Source organism: Protomyctophum parallelum, assembly GCF_964188405.1.
Source record: "Protomyctophum parallelum genome assembly, chromosome: 14".
Lineage (NCBI taxonomy): Eukaryota > Metazoa > Chordata > Actinopteri > Myctophiformes > Myctophidae > Protomyctophum > Protomyctophum parallelum.
In genome coordinates, this window is record NC_139709.1 from 27,999,643 (window position 1) to 28,022,568 (window position 22,926).

At 43.7% G+C, this 22,926-nt stretch overlaps 1 protein-coding gene across 1 annotated transcript in view; it reads right to left on the reverse strand.

Annotated features, from left to right (window-relative positions):
- The window catches only part of LOC310870405 (cadherin-2-like), a 70,178-nt gene that overhangs the window by 20,942 nt on the left and 26,310 nt on the right, over positions 1-22,926 (reverse strand). The window contains exons 3-4 of the mRNA XM_083781614.1: positions 5,209-5,426; positions 591-752 (exon numbers count right to left, since the gene is read on the reverse strand). Coding sequence (XP_083637740.1) covers positions 591-752; positions 5,209-5,426 — 380 coding nt within the window. The remainder of the gene's footprint in view (positions 1-590; positions 753-5,208; positions 5,427-22,926) is intronic.

A 22,926-nucleotide genomic window follows, 5' to 3' on the forward strand; every position in this document is an offset into this window, starting at 1 on the left:
GCGTACGTTCCACACATCCTGGAGCCACACTGAGCAAACAGGCGATTTCCTCACCCTCACATCATCCATTAAAGCCCAGAAACATCCCCCCCTTAATACGGCTGGATTAAATACAATACATACAGATGGTATATACAGGACTTAGCAGTCAGTCAGGAAGTCAGCTTATGGTGAGAAGGGATCTACTTCTTTAACAGACATGAGAAGGATTTCTGGTGTTCCGTCGGGCCGCCCACACCCTGCCGTGACTCGGGAGAGTCGGGAAATGGATGTACCAGCCAGTAGTGTCCTTGAGCCACGATAAAAGGAGGATAATATCTCAACAGTCAACGTGGGGTAACAGCCCACTGGTGGGCACTTTAGATTCCACTGTGTTTTAAAGTAACGCTGGGTACCGAAAGAAAAGATAAACATCGTGAGCAAAGTGTCCTGACCTTTAGCAACGGGATGGTAAATATTGAGACTTTTGTCTGACATGGAAGTATATATGCGTTTGAAAGAGTGTGGGAGAGGCGGGGGAGGCTAGAGTGTGTGTGTGTGTGTGTGTGTGTACGTACTGTACATGAGTGCCTGTCTGAGATTTGTCTTACCCGAACAAGTTCCTGTGGGAATGGCCCTCGGGAGTTCTCTGGGACGTTGATTGGGGGGATGACCCAGTCTCTCTTCATGCGCTGGAGCTTGCTGTTTGTTTGTCGTGGCGGGAACGCTATTTCCCTCAAAGTCGGGGGCGTCCCTGGAAGGTCAGCGACATCCTGAAAGAGGAAATGACAACATTTTAGAAATCAGGTCCATACACGACAACGACATGCTTGAGTCTAAAAGCTTTTTTGGTATGTGGTCAGGTGTGGGAATCAAACCTTAGAAATCTTAGAAAGGCTGACGCAATGCATGAGCTAAATTACAATAAGTTATTGGCAGCGAATATTGATTAATGCCTATCCTTAAAGGCCATTCACACCAAGCACTACTACTATAACAATAAATAAAAGATAAAATAAAATAATGTACATAGTGCTTGATTGGTGCGTAAAGCTGACCATTTTTGCCATTCCTATTGCAATGGTATGAAATTGTAAATCTTAAATTGCGTGTCGTTTCCTACAATAAAGTATTTTAAGACTCCTTTTGTGGCCTTTTGTGCAAGTAATGGTTGCGATGATATGCCTTTTAGCACGTGTATTAAAGTCTTTGGTGGCACAACTGCAGCAGCTAACACCCCCTTCCCACCCCATGTTACGGAAAAACAGATTGCTATAAATGGCAGACCCCACTGTCTCACGTCCCGATAAAACATGCCCACACAGACACGCAGGCTTCCATAATGGATCTGCCACCCTCCCTTGGCTGTAATGAATGAGATCTGAAACAAAGGAGGATGGTACCTGCAAGCTAGACACTAAACACCCAGATGGCTCAAATTGCCTGCGCTGCTCCAGAGACGGAGAGAGACTGAAGCAGTGCCAGCGAAAGTTAAAATAACCTTGAACAACACAGGGCCAGAAAGCAGCGACAACAGAAAAACATTATGTACAGCTTGTCAGAGTCGGCGAATGACAGCTGTAGTTCTCGTGGCATCGTTCGTCGTCACACACACCTCGAGAAAAGAAAGACCGGCTATGACACCTACGACAAGGTACCTTCCCTCCAGCTACGGTCGCTAAATGCTAGAAAGTAGCGGAAACTTCAGTGTGGAAAAGGAAACCGAAATTAATTAAGAATTTGGCGCCTTACGACATGACCCACTAAGATCCGGGGAGGTGTCGGAGTGCTTCCACTAATCATGTTTGAAATCCGATTATACTGTGCTTTCGCACATTTGAAATGCAGAGAGGCAAGCGGACAGATAGCGAAGGAGCACGCTTCAGAGATATCTATTACCCTATTAAAATGGGCACGAGTGAGAGCAGTAATTATTTGCGACCTGTGTCTGGAATGATGAATGACGTGGCTGGTTTTGCTCAGCCCAGCACACATCTATCTCTGCAGTGCTGGAGGTCTGTGCGAAAACTGTGCAAAAAAACCCTCCATCTTCTGACTAGGGCATGGATCTTCAACAGGGGGTTCGGGGGCCCCTATGGGGTCTTTCAGAGTTACTACAGGGGGTCCGCAATTTTTTTTTACATTAAAGGGATATTTCACTTAAAAAAAAAACCTTTAGTGATTTCATCGTCTACTCAGGCTTATGTGAACACCCCAGTTTTTAAGTTGCTCGATTCAGTGTTTAGATATATGTCATATTGATTTTAGCTGCCCCGCCCCCTTCGAACCCACTGCATCTTCAAACTCGATGCTGACCATGACAGATTCATCGAAACACCCGTCCTTTTTGTTCTGGTGACTGATGCTGCCCTCCTAATACATGAGATCGGTGACCGTGTTTATTTTTTATTTATTTTAATAATTATTTTGGAAAATGAAAAGCAACAGTGAAAGAATAAAAAAATGAAAAAGTAATAAAACAAACACGGGCACCTCACATATTGAAGGTTGAAGTTACAATGTGTTTGTATAGGAAGGGGGTTCTAAAATGAATATCAGATATCTAAATACTGAATCAAGCAACTTAGTGCAACAACTGTCTGGGGTGTTCGCATAAGCCTGAGTAGACGATGAAATGATCGAGAGTTTTTTTTTTAAGTGAAATATCCCCTTAACCACTTGAACCCTAGTATCCCTATTCTGGAGGGAACATTAGCCGAAAATAGGCGATCTCCTTTGATCTTTGTACCTAGATCGCCAACTTTTGGTGAAGAGATTTGATGTAGAGGGGAAAAACAGAAGACCAGAGTACAGAGCCAAATGTCAAGTTGACTAAAGTATTCAAGTGGTTAAATGTCTGAAAATAAACTGGTTAGTCGTGACAGTGCTGCTGAAATCTATGAAAATGATCAATCTGCAACACCAGTGGTCCTTGAGGGAGTGCCAGGTGGTCCCCAGCTAAATGATGCAGAGGTGGTAACCAAATGGACCCTTATAGATCTTTAACTCTCGAGTGTAAAATGAAACCAAATGGGTCCATTTGGTTTCATTTTACACTGTCAAGAGTTCAATTATTGTTAAACATCTGCATTACTTCATTTACAAGAAGTTTACACATTTAGAGAAAGTAGCAGAATTGTACGTTTGCCTGTTATCCCTCCTAATGGCACCAATATCAGTACAGCATGGAATTGTGGACAAAATGTCATCCAACGACGACAAAATATTCCTACGTTTTGGGTATGTGATGCTAAATGTCATCAAAATGGTGGTCAGTGGCTCAAAGGTTTGAAAACCACTGCAATAGGCGTATGTAGTGGGGGGAGGGGGTCCCTGCTTCATACATCTCTCAGCTATGGTGTCCTTGGCCTTAAAAACATTGGAGGACTAATTCCGTTCCGACACTAGGAGTAATGGGAGGCTGCTGAATGATAGTGTTGGGTGAAAGACTGTGGCAGGGCCAGAGATTGCTGCGTATACCGTACGTGACTACGTGAGTCTTATGCTTTCACATTAAATTCCGCAAACCGCTCCTGAGGGACCTCTGCAGTGAAGTTGAACTTACAGTAGCAGCAGCTTGAGTAGGGGAGGTCAGTCCCCATGCTAATGAGTTTATTGTTTAGCTGTCATTGATTAAAATATTTCCCTGGGGGCCGAGGCATTCATGGTGTGCTAATAAAAAAATCTAATCGCTGATGTGATTATGAGATGCATGATGATTCATGACATTCATTTTTCTGTGGGAGAGATAACCGCTCCTCCTCCTGACCTCATAAACATGCGAGATAGGGGAAACGCAATCCCTGATTTCATTACAATCAAATCAAGGCAAATGGGACAGACTAATGGAAGCGACACGCACGCAACAGCCGAAGGAACTGTAAATAAATGCTTGTTTCCAGTCAAATATATATATGTCAGCCAGCATGAGGTTTTGGCCTCCATTTAAAAAAGCTGTTGCATGGCAATGTTTGTCTGTTTTGGACAACTCTGCATTTGTCTTAAACTAACCGTCAACAGAGACTAATGGAATCATTAAAATCACATACCTGCAGGAGTCACTATAGTAAATGAGTGTCAGTAGCCAACGATGGCGTTTTGAGAAGCCATGGTAAATCACTCCATGCAAGAAGTTTAATTTCAGCCCATGAGACCGCCGCGCCTGCAGCACTGACAGCAACTAGACATAACTGTCAGCATTAACTTTTAATCTGTGGCCACATAAAATACGACGTTCACCTTTAATGGGATTATCTGGGGCGCTGCACATGTTGAAATGGCCATTCATTTGAGAAGTATGGGGACTGGAGGAAAAAGGAGAAGCGGCGCTGTGGTCTTTGTAGAACAAACACGGTTATTGTATTTAGACGAGATGTTCATTAAGACATCCAAGAGTCCCATAATCTAACATCTCATTGCAGTGATTACTGTAATACGCATATAAAGGCTCACTGATGGCACAGCAAACACAAGCCACAGAATACTTAGAGAGTGGGAGGCAAGACAGATGAAGGGCAAATGGCATAATTCCAGTAAGTGGCAAGAAGCAACAGATATTATCTAATTGAACCGGCTGATATAATCCGCTGGCAATGAAGTTAAAGCACCTCAACAGTCGATAGAGCGGTTTTCCCATTTCCTGGTTAAATAGCAGGGGGGGAGGGCGGGACACGTTTTGATGCTCGATTGGTATACTCCCCTCCTCTCATCTACAGCCAACCACAACGTTGACACACGAGAGCACGGTCAGTCTAACAGACTGCAGATGACTGCACAAAGCGGCCGGCGGAACGGCTGAAACGACACTCTATCCAGCTAAGACAGATGCTACCCATCTTCCAAATCACCGGTAGGGGGTGTGTCCCCCTTTTGGATGACAAGGCAATAACCTCGCCGGCGCGGGGAGGCTGGCTCATTGAAATCCGGCTTTAACGAGGAACCATTTTGCATCTGCTCTCGCTACCCACTGACCGTGTTGAGTATATGTTTGTGCTCCTAGTAAATTGTCACATTACGTTTTAATTAGCGAGCATCCATCCAGTCTCCCGTAACACCTGCTAACAATTTAGGGAACAAGTCATCTGTGAATGTGGTGTGTGCCTAATAAGCGCAAGTTATTTGATGCGAGGGCAGAATTGATTATTCAGAGACTGTACAACAGGAACACCAGTCAGACAAACAAGACAAATGTGTTCTGGAAGGGATGGAGCTACGTAGGTAGTAACCCACCGGAAATGTCAGCGTCGTTTGCATCTTGAATTGTTTCTCTTCGTGGACGTGCGTGGCGGTCACCACCATCGGCGACCCTTGCAGTGCAGAGAGCTTTAGGTCGCAGGCGGCGATCCCGAATAGGACCATTCCGGCAGTTTCCATGATCTCGATTTTTGCCGGGGAGGTGCGATTGAACACGAAGAGTCCCGCTTGCTCCCAGCAGTCCTGAAACGTCACTGGAAGAAACACACAGAAAGATTGCGGGTGTTAGATTTTAAGACTGTGGGGATAATAAAAAAGGAAAGAAAAAACACAATGGAAAAGCAGCGACAGAGGAATGAAGACTGACAGGCAGGCAGACAAAGAGACAGAAGACAGAAGGCCTTCCTCCCACACTTCTTTGCAGACTGTGTAGTGCAGTCCACAAAGGTTCTTCCTCTAACTCATACATTATTCACTTCAAGCTGTGCCCCAAAGGTATTGCTCAAAACAGGTGCGTCAGTGGAGGAAAGAGAGAGATGTCCCCGTTATAAGGGCTATAAAAGAAACACCCAAAAAATACCCAAACATTAGCTATATTTAAAGCCTGCCCATGTAAATTAGAATGTGTCTGAATAAAAGAGAAGACACAAAAGAAAGGGAGGAGAAACTAAACAAATAAGTAAAAGAATAATCCAAAGGAATTTACGTTTTTCTTTTTCTTCTATCCTTTTTCTCTTTTCAAAACATTTCAACAACAAGCTTTTGCACGCTAGCTTTGTCCCCGATGACAAACAGGGATGCTTTTCGTGGATGGCTACCCATCCTCATCCTCCCAGGAGGGTGAAGTGTGTGATGTTTATTTCATCAGTATGTACAAACACAAGACACATGGAAATTCACACACAGCCACAGCCTCACAGACAGGTGGCTCAAGACGGACTGCCTCAGTGGCAATGACACAACACTGGTTCATGTTACAGGTGAATGACAAAGCCCCACACACACACACACACACACACACACACACACACACACACACACACACACACACAATAAACAAATACACTACACACACACACACACACCTCGGCAGCTAAAAGCTTCGTTGGCAGTTCCCCTTGTGGGGATAAACTTCCCATGCAGTGGTGCCTGGTGTTTATAGTGTGCACCGCGGCGTACAGACAGAGAGAGGACACTGAAGTTACTCCCAGTGCTCCAACATCACAGCGTTAAGATGTATCGCTGCAGTGGAGGAGGAGGCTCTGCCGGAGCCGTCGTCGTGAATTATTAAACTCAGACGTGGAATTACTTAACAAAAGCCTTGAGCGAGCAGGGGGGGGGCACCTAATCTTCCTTTCTCGTTGCTACCTTGAGGACACGGCGATGACTTTTCTGAGCATCGTCTGAAGTCAGAGCACACCAAGCTAGCTCCTATGGGTGATGCTGAGGCTGCACGGCGTGACAGGAACGCAAAAGGCACGACTCAATTCAGCCACATGATGAACCCTGGTGTCCCTATGCCGAGGGCAAGACGACCATTCGCTAGAAATAGCGGATCTACAAGCTCACAAAGCATTGCGCGCTTGTAGATTGGCTATCTTCAGTAAAGATACTTTAGTGCAGAGGGTGGGGGAAAGGAAGCAGTCTAGCGGTATAGAGCCCTGGGGGACTCCGGGGCAACTAAGTACAGGGTTTAAATGGTTAAGATGACAATTACATACAGACAGATGCACACACTTGATTACGAGGACTAGAATAGCAACTGTGTCAGTGAGGGCAGGAGTGGCTTTAGCACTTGTCTGGTTACTTTATAGAGCATGAGTGATGCCAGATTTTTGGGGTCCGAGTCCTAGACCATCAATTTGAAATTTATAGATATTTTTTGTATATCTGATAGTCTAGTAAAGTTTTCAAAATGTTTGAAATCATATAATATACTGTGTAACCTACTATTACATGCCCCAAATAGGGATACCAGGTTGTAAGTGGTTAAAACCCATCTTTATTACTTTTACTGTACCAGCAGGAGAGGCAACGTTTTACTGAGACACGTACTAGGCCCACCATTGACAAAGTGTATTTTCATTTATTTTATTTTCGTATTGCACAGTGGCTGAAAGCAGCGCGGCGGAAACTAAAACCAGATTGTAAATTAGGTGAAAAGTAGTGGAAAACACATTCCCAAATACAAAACTTGTCTTGTACTCCTACTGTATGCAAATTGAAATTGAGAACAGCAAAAGAGAGTACAGTGACAGAAGAAACATCAATAAAAATGGAAATACAATTATGTCCTAGACGGTGTATCTACTGTACACAAAGAGAGGGGGAACAAATTTATGTGGACTCTGGTTGCAGCTTACAGATGAGAATATGCTGTAGCATTCTATATGGGCTTGTTTCACCTGAGGTGTAGCCATTCATCTAAATATTGATGCAAAGCACACAAGGGTTTCACCGTGGGTGAAGTAACATGGAGAGAGAACAAAACAGCGTATTTAATGAAGATACAAGATGCAAAGGATCAAATCTATTCTGCATTGGAGGAACGTGCTTCATATTGAGCAAACCACCTCTCCTGGCTCCTTTTGTTCAAGCCCTCCTCCTCCGCCAATTAGTTTCTCTTTGTTTGTTTGAACAGGACAAAGCCGACTTCAGAACCAACGAATGACCTTCACTCTCTGAAGGTGTTGCCTTCAAGCCAACCACCTATGAATTCAAAGCCTTCGAGCAATCACCTAGCCAGCCACGGCCTGTGCAGATGGATGCTCCGTCGACAGCGATGGAATACAGAGCAAAGGAGTGTCAAAATAACTCTGCTCACAATACAGCAGGCTCGCTGTTTATAGATTTGTGAAGCTTTGCAATGTCGAACGGAGAGGTGAGGAAATCTCATTCACGCTTCCCCTAATGAGGTGCTTGGATTATCATATAAATCATCGACTGTGCGGTTCCACTCGTGCGTGTGTGCGTGTGTGTGTGTGTGTGTGCGCGCGAGCGAGCGTGCAAGAGTGAGAGAATGAGATGAGATATCTAAATGATATTTCAGGCTTGTATCTTGGACAACAATATATAGTGGTTAGCACAGTTATCATGCACTTTTATGAGCAAACAAGCTAATAGAATCTGGGCCAGTGACAATTCAACCATGCTAGTTGAAATTCAAGGCTACTCACACACTCGGCTAAAATATGCAGCGATTATAATGTGAATATACATATGAGCGTTGATGACGACTAGACGAAATGGGGCCACCTTATGTGATCAGATGTTGTGTTACAAAGCACATGGGTTTAACAAGAACAGGGGCATATGATATCTCAATAATATATACCTGCAGGATTCTTCATCTTCGTGAAAATGTGCAATAACAGCATGGATATATTTGACTGCTATGTGTCCCCTGTGATCTTTTTCCAGCCCAAACCTTATTGAGTTGAGCCTGAGCTCTTTAGCAATGCCTGGGATTTGAGCCATCGGAAGACCTCTGGGAGGCCATTTCAGCACTCAGCCGCCATGGCAATTCGCTACATAAACTCCCAACAGGGCAGCGCTATTTCCAATGATAATGAATGGGGATGTCCAGCATGTGTCCATTCATTTATCACCAACACTCCAGTGGCTTATAAAAGCCGGGGCAACGTATGGTATAGCTCACTGCTGAAAACCTGGCTGCTGTTAAGGTATCGGTATCTAGATGTATTGGCTCCCCAGAGTAGAGGGGTAAAAGAGATCTTGGCTACCACACCCTATCAGACATGCCGTCATGGACACAAAGATAAAGGCCTTTGGTTTGGACAGAAACGCCGATGCAGCAGAGGGGGGCTGCTGGGAGTTAAAAAAAAAGAAAAAGAAAAAAAAAGAAAAAAGAGGGGAAATAGAAAAACAGACCAGTCAGCAGATAGGCTAGTCCAACTAATGCCCCGCAACCGGGGCCCAAAATTACCTCCGACTCAACGATCCTATTCACCGCTCGCAAGCCCCCACCCCTTGGCTGACGAGCAACACAAAAACCCAAGCTAACCTCTCCAAAGTGCCACTCTATTGTCTGCTTCACCACGTGATAACCCTAACTCGGACAAAACGAATAGTGAAAGAGAGAGACACACACAAGCACACACACACACAGTGTGTGTGAGAGAGAGAATGCATTTAATTTGGAACACGGCATGTGGAAACACATAAAGAGTCCGTCTGTGATTGCACATAGTACATAAAATGTTCCAGAGTCTCAGCTTTTATGCCCATCGTCTGCCAATCGGCCATACTGTGCATAAAGTGAGTAAAAAAGCTGGAGTTCCCTCTAATGTGCTGTAAATGTAACAAGATTGAACCCTCCCATGTGGGGATCATCCCGATATTACCATCATTCATCTCCGGGAATAAGTGATGTCACCGAGAGGTGAGAAATACCAAGTAAGGGTGTTTTATCACTAGCTGGGGAGAAATGCAGACTAGGCAAGTGCCCCGGAGGCAATCAGTGGTGTAACTAAGTACTAAGTACATTTACTAAAGTACTGTATGTAAATACAACTTTGGAGGTATTTGTACTTTACTTGAGTATTTCCAATTTCCAGTACATTTACTTCTACTCCACTACATCTAACAGGCAAATATTGTACTTTTACTCTTTTTTTGTTTTGTAATTTATTATTATTACAAAACATACGTTAATCACTTCAGGCCTATATACATTTCGGCCATTTAGAAATAGGACATAGCCAATCTACATACATTTCCCAATTTCCCATTTGAAAACTTCAAATGGAGTACTTTTTCCACCACTGAGACCAAGCAAGTGCCCCGGAGGCAATTCCATTGGGCAAAATGCACGGACACCGCCTGACAAAATGCATTATTCACAAACACACATGACCAGGTTGCGTGTGTGTCCTGCGAGTATCCTGCATTGGGAATGAGACAATCTCACTACTGTATATATATATATATATAGAGCAGGTGGAGGCTCAAACTGAACAACATGCAGTGGCAGCATTGGTGTTTTGTTTATATATAAGATGCTGTTTCACCTCAGCAGAGGTTGCAGGCAGCTCTCTGGTACCTTTGGTTCAGATTCCAGTGACAGGAAATTCTACACTTATACCCCAACACAAAATAATCATTATGGGCATACATTTCTACCTGCCAATAGGACATCATAGTAATACTGTAAATAGCATAACTTCATCTTACATGTAAATGGTGTGTGTGTGTGTGTGTGTGTGTGTGTGTGTGTGTGTGTGTGCCTATGCTCAAGCACTGAGCATACATCTAACTAGTACTATGACACCGCTAGCCATAGCCTATTCTTTACTTTCAGATTGCTTAACTTAAAAGCCATAATTATGGATAAGGTATGCACATGTTTATGTAAATGCTTCAAATCCAAGACATTCTAATGTAAGACTGTCTCGTGCAAAATAACCTTTTCCTAAATTTTGGATCCCGGTTGTAACACAAAACTGCAATCTACTCCAACATTTATATAAACAAACGTAGGCTAAACAAACCCTTTTCAGCTTCAGAATGCAGAAACTGTCACTGCCTGCCACATACACAGTAAATCCTAAAGTGTTCATTTCACTCCGACGAGTGTACAAATGTAACCAAATGGACCTGTGTAACACCCATGAATTTTCAGTGTAGTCCAGATAACCCAAACAAAGCTGTAGGAGGTGATGCCTTAACTTCCCTAATTCTGGACTGAATCTAAAACGTGCTCAGTCATCATGAGATGCTGGGATGAAGATCAGGCAGCTCTATCCTCTAGATATGTCAGCTAAAAGGGGTTCTTCAGAAGAAAAATAAAGTTTTGTACGGGAAACTGAGATGTGGGGAATGATGTTGCCTTTTCTTTTGCCTAGATTGGGCGCCTTGAAGGCGGTTTACTAATGCATTGCACTTCAAACACACAAAGGACGCCATGCATTTACAACCAACGCCTAAAATATGTAAGGGTTTACATGAAAGAAATGACTAGGAGTACACACAGTACACACGTTGGTTCATTTTCTTAGCTTCTCCCAGCACTTAAGAGTGTTCAGTTTAATGCATGATGTTGGAACCACTTTCCCTTCCTAAAACCCGCTGCTTCAATTAGGGAGGTATATAAAGGGCATTGATACCAACCTCTCTTATCACAAACGGCCCTGCTGGCATATACACACTGAAAAACACCAGCAGCATGGACACTGATGTGGCAATAAATCCATACTGCAATTTCAGATATAACGACTAATAAGCTCCCTTGATATACCATACCAGCCCCTTAGGGGAAGCAAAAAAAGAAAGCATTTCACAAAATGAGATTCTCACCACTACTTTGTTTTAAATGTAGCATTTCTATCACACTTGCGCATGTCTATTTCGCTGGCCTCTTTGACAATCACTCTACTCTGTTCTATGGACAATAACAAGGTATACAGATATTACAGACCAACTCCCTGCCAGGCCCAGAGAGTCACCTCCATTTCCTTTCATAGCCAAAAAGCTCCACCCTATTAGCGTACAAAGGCTCTGTGTTTTGCTTGAGCAACGGTTGGCTGCTAGGACATTAGCCTTTGCTCTCTCCTCTGGCAATATGATGTCTTCATGTAGACAAGAAGACCGTTCGCTGCTTGTCGAGTTCTGACTGAATTAATGTCTATAGCTGATGGCAACTGGCCTCTGCCATTGCTAGTGAACTGCCATACGAGGAGGGTCTCTCATTCCAGTGGTGGAACAGCCTTTTCTACTAAAGTGTCATACTACCCCATCATGTACTTGCACACAGCGTATAATAGGTCTCCAGAAATTAGCCTCAGCAATCTCTGCACTTCAGCAGCGAAGAGGAAGCATGGGGAGATATGAGAATGAGTCTAAGGCATTTGTTGGGTAAATGAAATGGTTCTGTTTTCCAGCGCAATGACAGCCTAGCATTGGGTGGATTACTGTGTCACTGGAGCCAAGAGCTGATAAGGCTAAGCTACATCCTTCTACACTTATCAGCGGCATAGCTACTGGGATTTTGTTCTGTGAGCTATCGAGACAGGGCAGCTTGATTCAATGGCTTTAGTACTAGGGTATTAAATTGACCACATTACCAGGATGTCAAATACTTGCTAACTTTATGATGCCTTTCAGCAAAGCTCTGTTGGCCCTGTGATTGTATACAGGTGAACCTCATTATCAGGAGCACTGCATTAGTATACTGCTGGTCATCCAGATGGCTAAAATGACATCGCTGACAGCTTTATATGGAAGCTGGACAGAAATAGCCACAGCATGTTTCATAGTGCCTTTTCCTCCAATACTAACAGATAATGAATAACGTCGCTGTCGGGCGGAAACCAAAAGTCCAAAACCCAGAGATAGGCATGTCAGTACAGGCCAATATTGAATTGAATTGTTTGGGTTTTTTTAATAACAGAAAATAGTAGATTTACAAATTCACGTGTCACATCATCGTTGTGAGCCATTTCTAACGGCTATTTTTGCTTGTTCTGCTCAACAACATATATTTTGTGGAAAATGGAAGCAGTAGGTAAATATTGTGGTCACGATGGGGCTAAATGAGAGGGTCAGAGTGGCTGGAGGGTTTGTGTTGAGCAGGCAACGAACACCTAGCCTGCTGAACCCCTCACATCTAAAACAAACATAATTAAAAGAAAATAGGTTTTAAACTTTCATACGGTATCTATAACGGCTGCACTTCAACCTCACACTATATGCCCTCTTTTATAAAGGTCATTGGCTTTTAATTGCGCTCCATCGTCTTTCTTCTGTCCGCTGGTTCTCTGTCCAGTCTGCACTTGCTGCTGGACTGTGTGTGTGTGTGTGTGTGTGTGTGGGTGTGCCTGAGGGGGAGGGGGGCAGAAGAGGGCGGCGGTGTGGAAAAGCAATCTGTGTGAGGTAGCAGGACAGAGGCAGGTCTAAACACACTGGGACGGCTCTTTGAAATGAGATTGCAAATAATAATAAGCCATTCTACCTATGTGTCCACATGCAGGATTTGACTGTACAATCCAAAGTGGCAAAAGGCCATTTCTTCAGTGACCACACGGTGCAGTGAAATGCATTTTGGGAAATGTTCCACAGCCTCGAGCAGCATCCATCTCCATCACACACACATCGCCATGGTACTGTTACACTGCTATTGCCTTGGAGGCATTTCCAATTTGAAGCCTACCCAAGCCATCTATGTGCTTCTATTTAGAAAAAGATACACTCAAACACTCTTCTCATCATGACATTTCTGGAAAATGAAATTACCATGAATGTGAAATCTAAAAGATTGAATGCCTTCCATATTTTGTCGCCGGTGTGCCAAGAAAACAGATTCCGCCAGCACAAAATATGCATCTGCCTAGATCAGTAGGATTCACACAAATATGAACGCGTTAAAGCCTCATGCACAACTTTCATGTATTGGAATAATCATTACTTTATTTTACTGCTGCGTCGAATACAGAATGCCGGGAGGTTTCTTTGTGCCGACTGTACAATGACAATGAAGGATTCAACTTGAACTTGAAAAGCTGTTTAATATTATGTCATTAGCCTAATAATAAATGTTTAGAGCATCAAATGCAAGCTAGCTCGATAAAGAATAAAAGAAGCTGGTGTTTTAAAATGCAGTAATGGCACTGCTGGGCACGTCTGCAGTTTTATAAATTACACATTTATTATTAAACTGTACAATTAACAAAACTAAGAGGCTAAAAAGTCTAGCTTAGCGGTCCCTAGATGCCGCGCTGATTCTTACACACAACAACCAGATCAAAGTAGCCGACCCCGATTGAGCGACTGGCTCTGGCCAAGATTGCCCTCCTTGTTAAAACCCTACAGTTTCGCTAGAGGGGCTAATAAAACCTTTAATTCCCCAACAATTGAACGATCGCTGGTGATTTTCTCGAGTTTAACAGTAACTGGACAGAATAACCACGATACTTGAAATTGCATCATTTTCTTTAGTCAGCTTATGAACATGGAATGTGTTTTGGCTTATTTAGACAGACGAGAGGCGGATATGTCTCCACGTGTACAGGCTAGTGAGGCTACACACTACACAGATCCAATGGCTCTGGCTACACAGTGGTGTTTCAAAGACCGTCAATGATGCCCACAGTTTCGTCATTGTAAACATTGAGCGGTATGGCTTCTTCAGATGTTAATTCTTTTATCACAATGTAGCATTATCAGGGTAAAAGTAAGGTGCATCCGCTGGATGCAGCAACAGTGAGTTTGCAGATTATTTTGTGTGTCAGAGATGCAGGACACGTATTGTTCAACAGCACTGCCTTTAAAAAGTTCTAAAGTTCTTTGCCATGATTAAAGTAGTCTGAACGGGTTTGGCCATCTTTAAAGTAGTCTGAACGGGTTTGGCCATCCTTAAGAGACCTGGCTGCACTCTGGCTGGTGGGGCTAAGAAAGAGTGGTGGAGGGAGACGGTAGACAATCCACTGTGTGAAGCAGAAGATTGAACATAAAGACAGACAGAGGGTCAATTGCAACACCACGATTATCACGAAAAGAACAAAAAGAAGTTTCATGGCAAATCTGCTCAATCGATTTTGACAGTTTTTGTGTGCGCTCACATTTTTTTCTGCTGAAGAAAAAGACCACGGGGTCACCAAAAACCTCCAGGAGGCACGAAGGCAGCACAGTATATTCCATGGAATCCAGACAGAATCCAGTCTCGTTTAAGACCAAAGTGATGGATGGAAAGACCGACGTTCCCATCCTTAAACCTACACACTGCTATAGAGGGTACGCGCGTGACGTCATCATCAAACACGGAAGTTATGCAGGAATGCCTACCAAGCGGCAAAAAAACCCTACTTTCTGGCCTTGACAACCCATGCATCCAAACAGAAAAGTCCTATCTGATTGCATTAAACAACATTAAACTCACTTTGCATGTTGCTTTACCACTCGATGTGCCATTCACTTTAATGCATGCTCATATACCCTCCATTGGGCTAAATGGCTAAAATGAGTGTATGCATTTCGCATCCTTAAACCCACACACTGCTATTGGGCTAAAAAGGGTGTATGCATTTTGCAAGTTGTGCTTAAAAAACAGCCATCCGTCCACATCATCATACCTTTTCATACAGTTCTTTGTTCTGTATGCTGCCACCTGAATGTGTCCTATCCACAGAAAACAGCCTATATAAACCTCGGTGGAATTCCATGGGGAATGAAAACCATAAAAGAAAGGCAGCCTTATCAGCTGATCACTCTGAACCCCAGGTCTCCGGTGCCAAGCCCAGCATATTTTTTTCAGAGGCGGCTGGATCATGAGGGCTGGGCACTAAACTGGCTGAGTGCAGCCCTATAATAGGGGCATTAGTTGTCCCTTTTGATCTCCAACCCACAGTTTCAACGCAGTTCATTTCATTCCTTGATCATTTCTGTCAGAATGCCATCATAAAAAGCAATAGGAGACATGGCTGCTGGTGAGGTATCCTCCATAGGCACGTTCATAGGGTCTTGTAAGACTTTTTATTAGACTCTGGCAGAAAGGCACCTATCGTTGGATTGTTGCTCACAGCAGACCTGTAGACTAGCCAGGTCTGCTGTGAGCAGACTAGTATAACTACTGCAAGTACTAGAGGTGCTCTGATCAGGTTTTTTGGGACAGATCCCGATCACAGATTGTTTTTCTCTTCGAAAATTGGAATATTTCCAAAATTATTATATGTCAAAAGTCAAAACCCACATCAAAAGTGTTCCCGTTTCTCTCAAATGGACACCAGGGGACAACTCCACTGGTCGCAAAAACTATGAGAGTAAAACTATGACACTCCACTTCTAACTTCATCCATCCCATCCATCTTCAACCACTAACCGTAGTCGGTTCGCGGGGGTAACAGCTCCACCAGAGAGCTCCAGACTTCCCTCTCCAGAGCAACATTAGTAACTTCCTCCTGGGGGATCCCAAGACGTTCCAGGGCCAGTTTAGAAATATAATCCCTCCATCTGAACCTTCGTCTGCCAGAGGGTCTCCTCCCAGTCGGACGTGTATCGAGGACCTCCCTAGGGAGACGCTCGAGAGGCATCCTAATCAGATGCCCGAACCACCTAAGCTGGCTTCTTTCCAAGCGAAGAAGCAGCGACTCTACTCTGAGTCTCTCTCACGTGACTGACCTTCTCACCCTATCTCTAAGGGAGATGCCAGCCACCTGTCAGAGAAAACTCATTTTGGCCGCTTGTATCCGCAACATTATTCTTTCGGTCATGACCCACACTTCATGACCATAGGTGAGAGTAGGAACGAAGATTTCGAACTTGATTACAGTAAAACAATAATGAGTTTTCAATTGCTAGTTTCTTTCACGTTTTCTCCAATACAACAGCACAATGTTCATTTAGTAAATGATGGTCCCCATTTAAACGTAGAAACATTGCAATGACAACAAAGCAGGGTATGCCTAGAGGGTGGCACTGAACTTGTGATTGACAAGTCTCTGGGGGTAGAGACATCATGTCAATTTGCAGAACAGTACTCCACACAGTGCATACCAATGGGTGACATGCGGTGGTGACTACGTTGGCAATAATGACAGTGCCTCATATCTGTAATTACTTAAGCATCCTTGCCCAATAACCACGATGCCTCTTATGTCCCGTTAGAGCACAAACAATTCATAATGAAAAATTAAAAAATTAAAAACATTTAGAAACATCAAAGACAAACAACTGACTGAGAGGTTGATGTCTGATCAATACTAGTTGGCCTCAAAAGCCTTACTTTGCTTGTTGCTGGCATTCCTATTAAATTCCAGTGCAGAGTAGACATGCTAAAAAATTAATGTTATTTCCTACCTAAGGCCAATCTAATGCTGCTTCAGCGAAAGTATAAAATACACGCTGAGGCATTTGCAAGCTCAACCAGACATGATTTGCATCACCACCCAATTCAAATTACCTCTCAGCAGCTTGTTGGGTAGAGTACGGCCATGGTTGTTCAGCATATCTGTTCAGAGAAGCATGTGCATTTTCCCCCGCCCCCAAAATACATCCTGGGTGTAAACGCTATGCCAAGTTCATGCACGGTCGCCCTTAAGCCTGATTTATACTTGGTCGTACGCTGGCGTCCCACCCCGAAAATAGACGATCTACAAGCTCACAAAGATGTTGCTGCACAGCACGTGGTGAGCTTGTGCCTCTGATGTTTTACGGCATGGTAGACAAACTCGCAACAAAGTTTGTGTACCATGCCGGGCTTAATATAGATGCCAGGACAAGGGAAGTTCACCCGACAGCTGAATCAGTATTTCTGATGGTGGAGGAGGACATCAGCATCGAGTACTTGTACTCTGAAAGCCTGGCCAGTGCAGATCATTAGGTTGAATTGTTTGTTTCAGTATCGATTCGAAAGAGGATGTGCAACAGGAACAATAAATACATACTATAGCTTTAAGAAGCCTCCGACTGATTGATTCCTCCATAATAATGGCGATGAAAGGAAAATCAACAAATGCAATTGAGGATTTAATTAAAGTGCCAATTCATCTTTGTCTAAAATTAATTCTTTGCCACATGGCTGAAGATCATTTATGGCAGAGATAGAAGCAGGTGAACACAAACCACAAGGGCGTTGGTTGGAACTTTGATTTGCAACGGACAAGCACCGTGCAAATTAAAGTGCAAGAAGACAAAAGGCATTTCCCGGGGGCCTGACCAGAGAGGAAGCTATTTGTACGTTATCAATTTTGATAAAATTACCACAGCCGTACATTGGGCCATGATTAAATTCTGACAAATTGTCTAACCTCCCGTGCCCAGTGCTCAACACGCAGTACATTAAACGCTTGCGAGGAGGCAAGCGTCAGCGACCGCAAATAATAACCATCACGCGTGACAGAGGTATGTGGCCCTGGTAATCACACAGATGTGACACGCACCGCTCATATTTACACACAGCACAGGCTTATTGCTCTCATACCAGTCCTCAGGTTCTCATTTCCTTCGGTCTGGTGATGGGAGAAAAAAAAATAAGTTCCTTCATCCTCCTCCCCAATGCCATTTCATTATACAGAACAGAAATAATGTTAAGATTTCAATTTAAGCTCGCCTCCATCAGGCTACACAGCCCTCCGTAGCTGCGCGATGGCATATGGACATCGTGTGACGTCTAAGGCAATATGTGACAAAATAACAAGAATATTTCCAAATTACATGCACTGCTTCCCACAAGCTGTTCAACAAGCCGGGTTTGCACAAGTCTCATTTCGTACACTCAGTCACTAAGGATACCCCTCCACCAGCCCCCCCCCCCCCCCTCCCCCCACCCTCCCACACTGACAGAAAATGCTAGCACCCAAATGTAAGCATAGTAGCATACAGCAGCGTATCTTACATGGCATTGTTTGTGTTGTGTTCATTAAATATACATACATAAAATATAAATAACGCTAATACTAGATGTTTGGAATATCGTCGCTGTCGAGCACAAACAAAGCATGTCCTATACATTGTTGTACTTGTAACTGAAAAAATAGCCAATCTACAAGCTTACAACATAATATCGCGTGTGTGGTCTTGCAGGTATGCAATTTTTGAAAACGTTTAAAAGTTTTAACCTATAATGTCATGCCCAAAATAGGGCCACTAATTTGAAAGTGGTCTGAGTTGTATACATAAACAGAGTTTTATACATACAAGTATTAACAAGAGCTTATGACTACATAATTACCATTACTCCAATGGTTCCACTGGACCACATGGTATTTTTTCATTTCCTGAAAAGTGACAGTTTTGGACAAGGGTTCCGAACAACAGTGTATCTATGATAGTAAATGCTTATTTTTACCCTCTCTTTTCTGCTGTGCCTGAATCTCTGTACAGAATGCTGTGGACTGACTCACTAGCAATAATAATTTGAATACTAATTAATCAGAAATATATTGCTAATGAAGCAGGCACGGTTGGCACAGCATCTCTACGTCCACTGACTGGAGACAGCGTACGAATGTGCCTGCTTTGCATAGTTCTGTTGCCAATCAAAAGCCATGCAAAGTGACTGGCTCAGGTAAGGACTGACATGGTCCACTGCATCCAATTACAAAACTAACCACACACACACATGCAGGTTGCGTTCCCTCTCTTTCTCGCACACACAGTCTCTCACACACACACACACACACACACACACACACACACACACACACACACACACACACACACACACACACACACACACACACTATGTAAACAACTACTGTAGTCCGTAGCCTAGTCATTTTTTTTCCCTAAAACTGCCAAGTAAATAATTTGGGACAAATGCACAAATTAAAAAAAACAGTAGGTGTAGAGGTTTTTTTCCACAACGTATTCAGTCTATAAAAAGACCAATTAACGATACTCAAGGGGGGCATGTTTAATTTTCATGTTACGATGCGTTCCCCGCTATAACATTGTACAATAAAAGCTGACGAAAAATGAATGAGACTGGAGGCAGTCCCTGAGCCATTATGTCACTGTGCATGAAGCAGTTTGTGTGTTCATGCTGGCTTCTAGGGAGAACAGCTAATGGGATTCCTGCACTCTCTGCCTTTCTCCTTTGGAGAAGTGAAGGCACGGGGAGGGAGAATAGACAGGAGGGTCTGCATCTGAATCCTCTTTGGCTGGGAAATGAACCGCGAGACAAAGGAAGGTGAGGCTGACAGTCTCTGGAGAAGACCATTATACTGAAAGATAGTGGGCTGGTTCTGTTTCACTGTCAAAGGGGAAAAACTGATTTACTGAGGCGCACACACACACACACACACACACACACACACACACACACACACACACACACACACACACACACACACACACACACACACACACACACACACACACACACACACACACACACACACACACACACACACACACACACACACACACACACACACACGCGCTGTCGTTAACATACTAAATACATTACCGTGGTGCTCAGGCAATGTAAGCAGTCGTTGATAGCTTGTGTGTGTACACACATATAGATATGTGCTCTGCTTTGGAGTCCTTCCTTGGGTTTAGAAACATGCTTACTTTAAACCGACATAGAAAGACAAAAAGAGAAAAGAAAAAACATTCCTTGAAAAACAATGAGGCCAAAGAATGCGCGGTTTCTTCAAAGAAAAGGATTAGGGCAGCTGCCAATACACAGGGTGTGTGTGCGTGTTTGCCACTGCTGCACGTTTGAATCAATACGTGTCAAATTCTGCTTGAAACACAATTAGCCTGTGCAAAAATAAAAAAGAAGAAAAAAAACACACAGCAGGAAGATTAAAGGCGAGCACAATGTTCCACTCAAGAGCGTTCACGTTCAGCACACATACACAGCTTTTCAGACGTATGACAGCTTGTTATGTGCAGCAGCAGCGCTAGTTGAAGAAAGGCAACACATGAGGAAAGCATGCATTTGTGTGCTTTCTCGCGTGTCGTGTAGAGTGTCGACCAAACGAAGTGGCCACTGTTGCCAACTCTTGTGAGAGAAATAAGCCAACCCACCTCCAAAAACAAGCCATCTCTTGCAAGAGAAATATGCCAAATCTCCCCTCGAAAAACAAGCCCAATAATATGGCCATATAATCCTAATAATAAAAGATTTGATGCATTTATCATTATAAATTCTATGTATGTCTATAATAATTAATGCTTTTGGTCATTTATTATACTATTACACACATACTTTAGCCAGGGCTTAATAAGTAGAGACACCAGACGTGGTGTGATTCACACTCCCCCAAACCAATGGGTATTTATAGTACATACATCAAAGAAATGTTGGCTTGTTCGAAATAAGCCACTGAATTTTTTGAATAAAAAATAAACGCAACCAGCACCTCTGGTAAAAAACAAAACAATACAAGCCAACATTGGCAGGGAAACAAGCGGACTTGGCAACCCCGATAGTGGCTTTGAGCGACGTGATTTTCTTATAACAGACAGTGGTTTTCAACCAGTGGTCCTAAATGGTACCACATCAACACAGCATGGAAATGTGGACAAAAATCGTATCCAACGATAAATATTCTAAGTTGTGTGTCTGAGAGGCTAAATGTGGTTGAAAACCACTGCCTTATAAGATATCAAGCTATAGTTGACTTATACATGACTCACTTCGACCTGCCTGACCCAACCCTCCCCCACACGTTGGTGCTCAAAGGAGGATCAAGTGAGTCTAATGGAACAGAAAGGATGGGGGGGGGGGGGGGATGGGAGAACGCTGTACTGAGTGTAGTATAGGATCATCCATCTGTGCAGAGTAATTAATGTCTGTATCTTCAGGCTGCATGAATCACATTCTTTTCAAATTGATAGCACAGAGTCCTTGTAATTGCACTGATGGTCTGTTGCAGTAGATAAATAAAGAAATCCCGTGTAAAAGCCGCTTAGGTTCTGCCACAGTCTGCAGCGGAGGCTTTGAGGACCCCAAGTGTTTATCTAGTGCACGAGAGAAAGTTAGTGAAAATTGATAGAGATTTCACGTGCAAAAAAACCAGAGTGGTTGCAGATCTCTTTTTACTGTCGTCTTTGATGCAGAACATTTTTAGCCTTTGAAGCTCAGCTGCAGCGTCAATTTGTAAGAGACACGCATCTTTCTATTAGAGCTGCTGACTGACGTTCATATGCAGGCCTCCTTTAATCCAGCCCACCATGTTGATGTGTACACTACAGTGTTGCAGGAGGGAGGTTTGCCTGACCATAATGCAGTGCTAGCAGTAAGCGATTGGACACTAGAAAAAGAAAAGAAAAAGTGAAAGGAGAAAAGAAAATCTAAAAGGAAAACCAACACAAAAAAACATGCCAATGCCAATGCCAAACATATCCAATCTGCAAGGCTGTAATACATCTTTCCATTCTTCACATGCACAACAAGACGATGACAGGATCTGGTTTTGCTGATGTGGGCACAGTCCGTGTTACATTACTAAGACGGATGGATACAGCAACCCAAGCGCACTACAAAAGGTAGCCCACTGTGGTTCGTGCTCGGTGCAAATGCTGCATCACGATAGGTGCGAACAATTAATCCTGCCAATAGTGCACTAAAGGAGTGAGAAGTCGACTCCGTTCTCAAAGGAACGGCAGAGCCTCAGTGTGCCGGAGCATGGCTGTTTGACAGGGCTCCGTGAGAGGAGAGCCCTCTTACCCCAGTGTAATCAGCTGAACTGAGCGGGTTCAGCAAAAGGATCGGTGCAGCTGTGCTTTATTACAGACACAATGAGTCCCAGATTAGGAGGGGGCGGGAGGTGGGGGGGCGGGGGGTGGCGAGTGAGTATGAGGAGGGAAGGGAGAGAAAAAGGGGGAAAACGACTCCAAACACATCTGTCCTCGGTTTGTCTTCAGCTAAAACACCAAAACCACAAGCACGACCATGTACAAATCTGTCTCCACTTGGACGGGCCGCCTGCGGAAATGTTTCCCAGACGTTGGGGTTTTTTTTTAACGCCGGGACTCATGGGAATAGTCATGTCGCTCATGTCACCTCGCAGCCGATAACAATGTTCGACAGGGTCACACTGGCATGCGCAACGGTGGCATAAACAAGTCAGGAGTGTACTTGCGTGGGGGGTGATGTACAGTGGAATGCTTATAGACAGCCACTGGTGTTCACTGACTAGCCTACAGTACTGTATGTGCCACGCAGGGAGGATATGGGGTGATGCTCCTCTAATTATGACAGAATTGTTTTTTACGCCGTGGCTCTGGAGAGGCTAGCGTCCACAAATTGGGTGTGTATGTTTGTCCATCTGGGGCTAATCTCGCAAA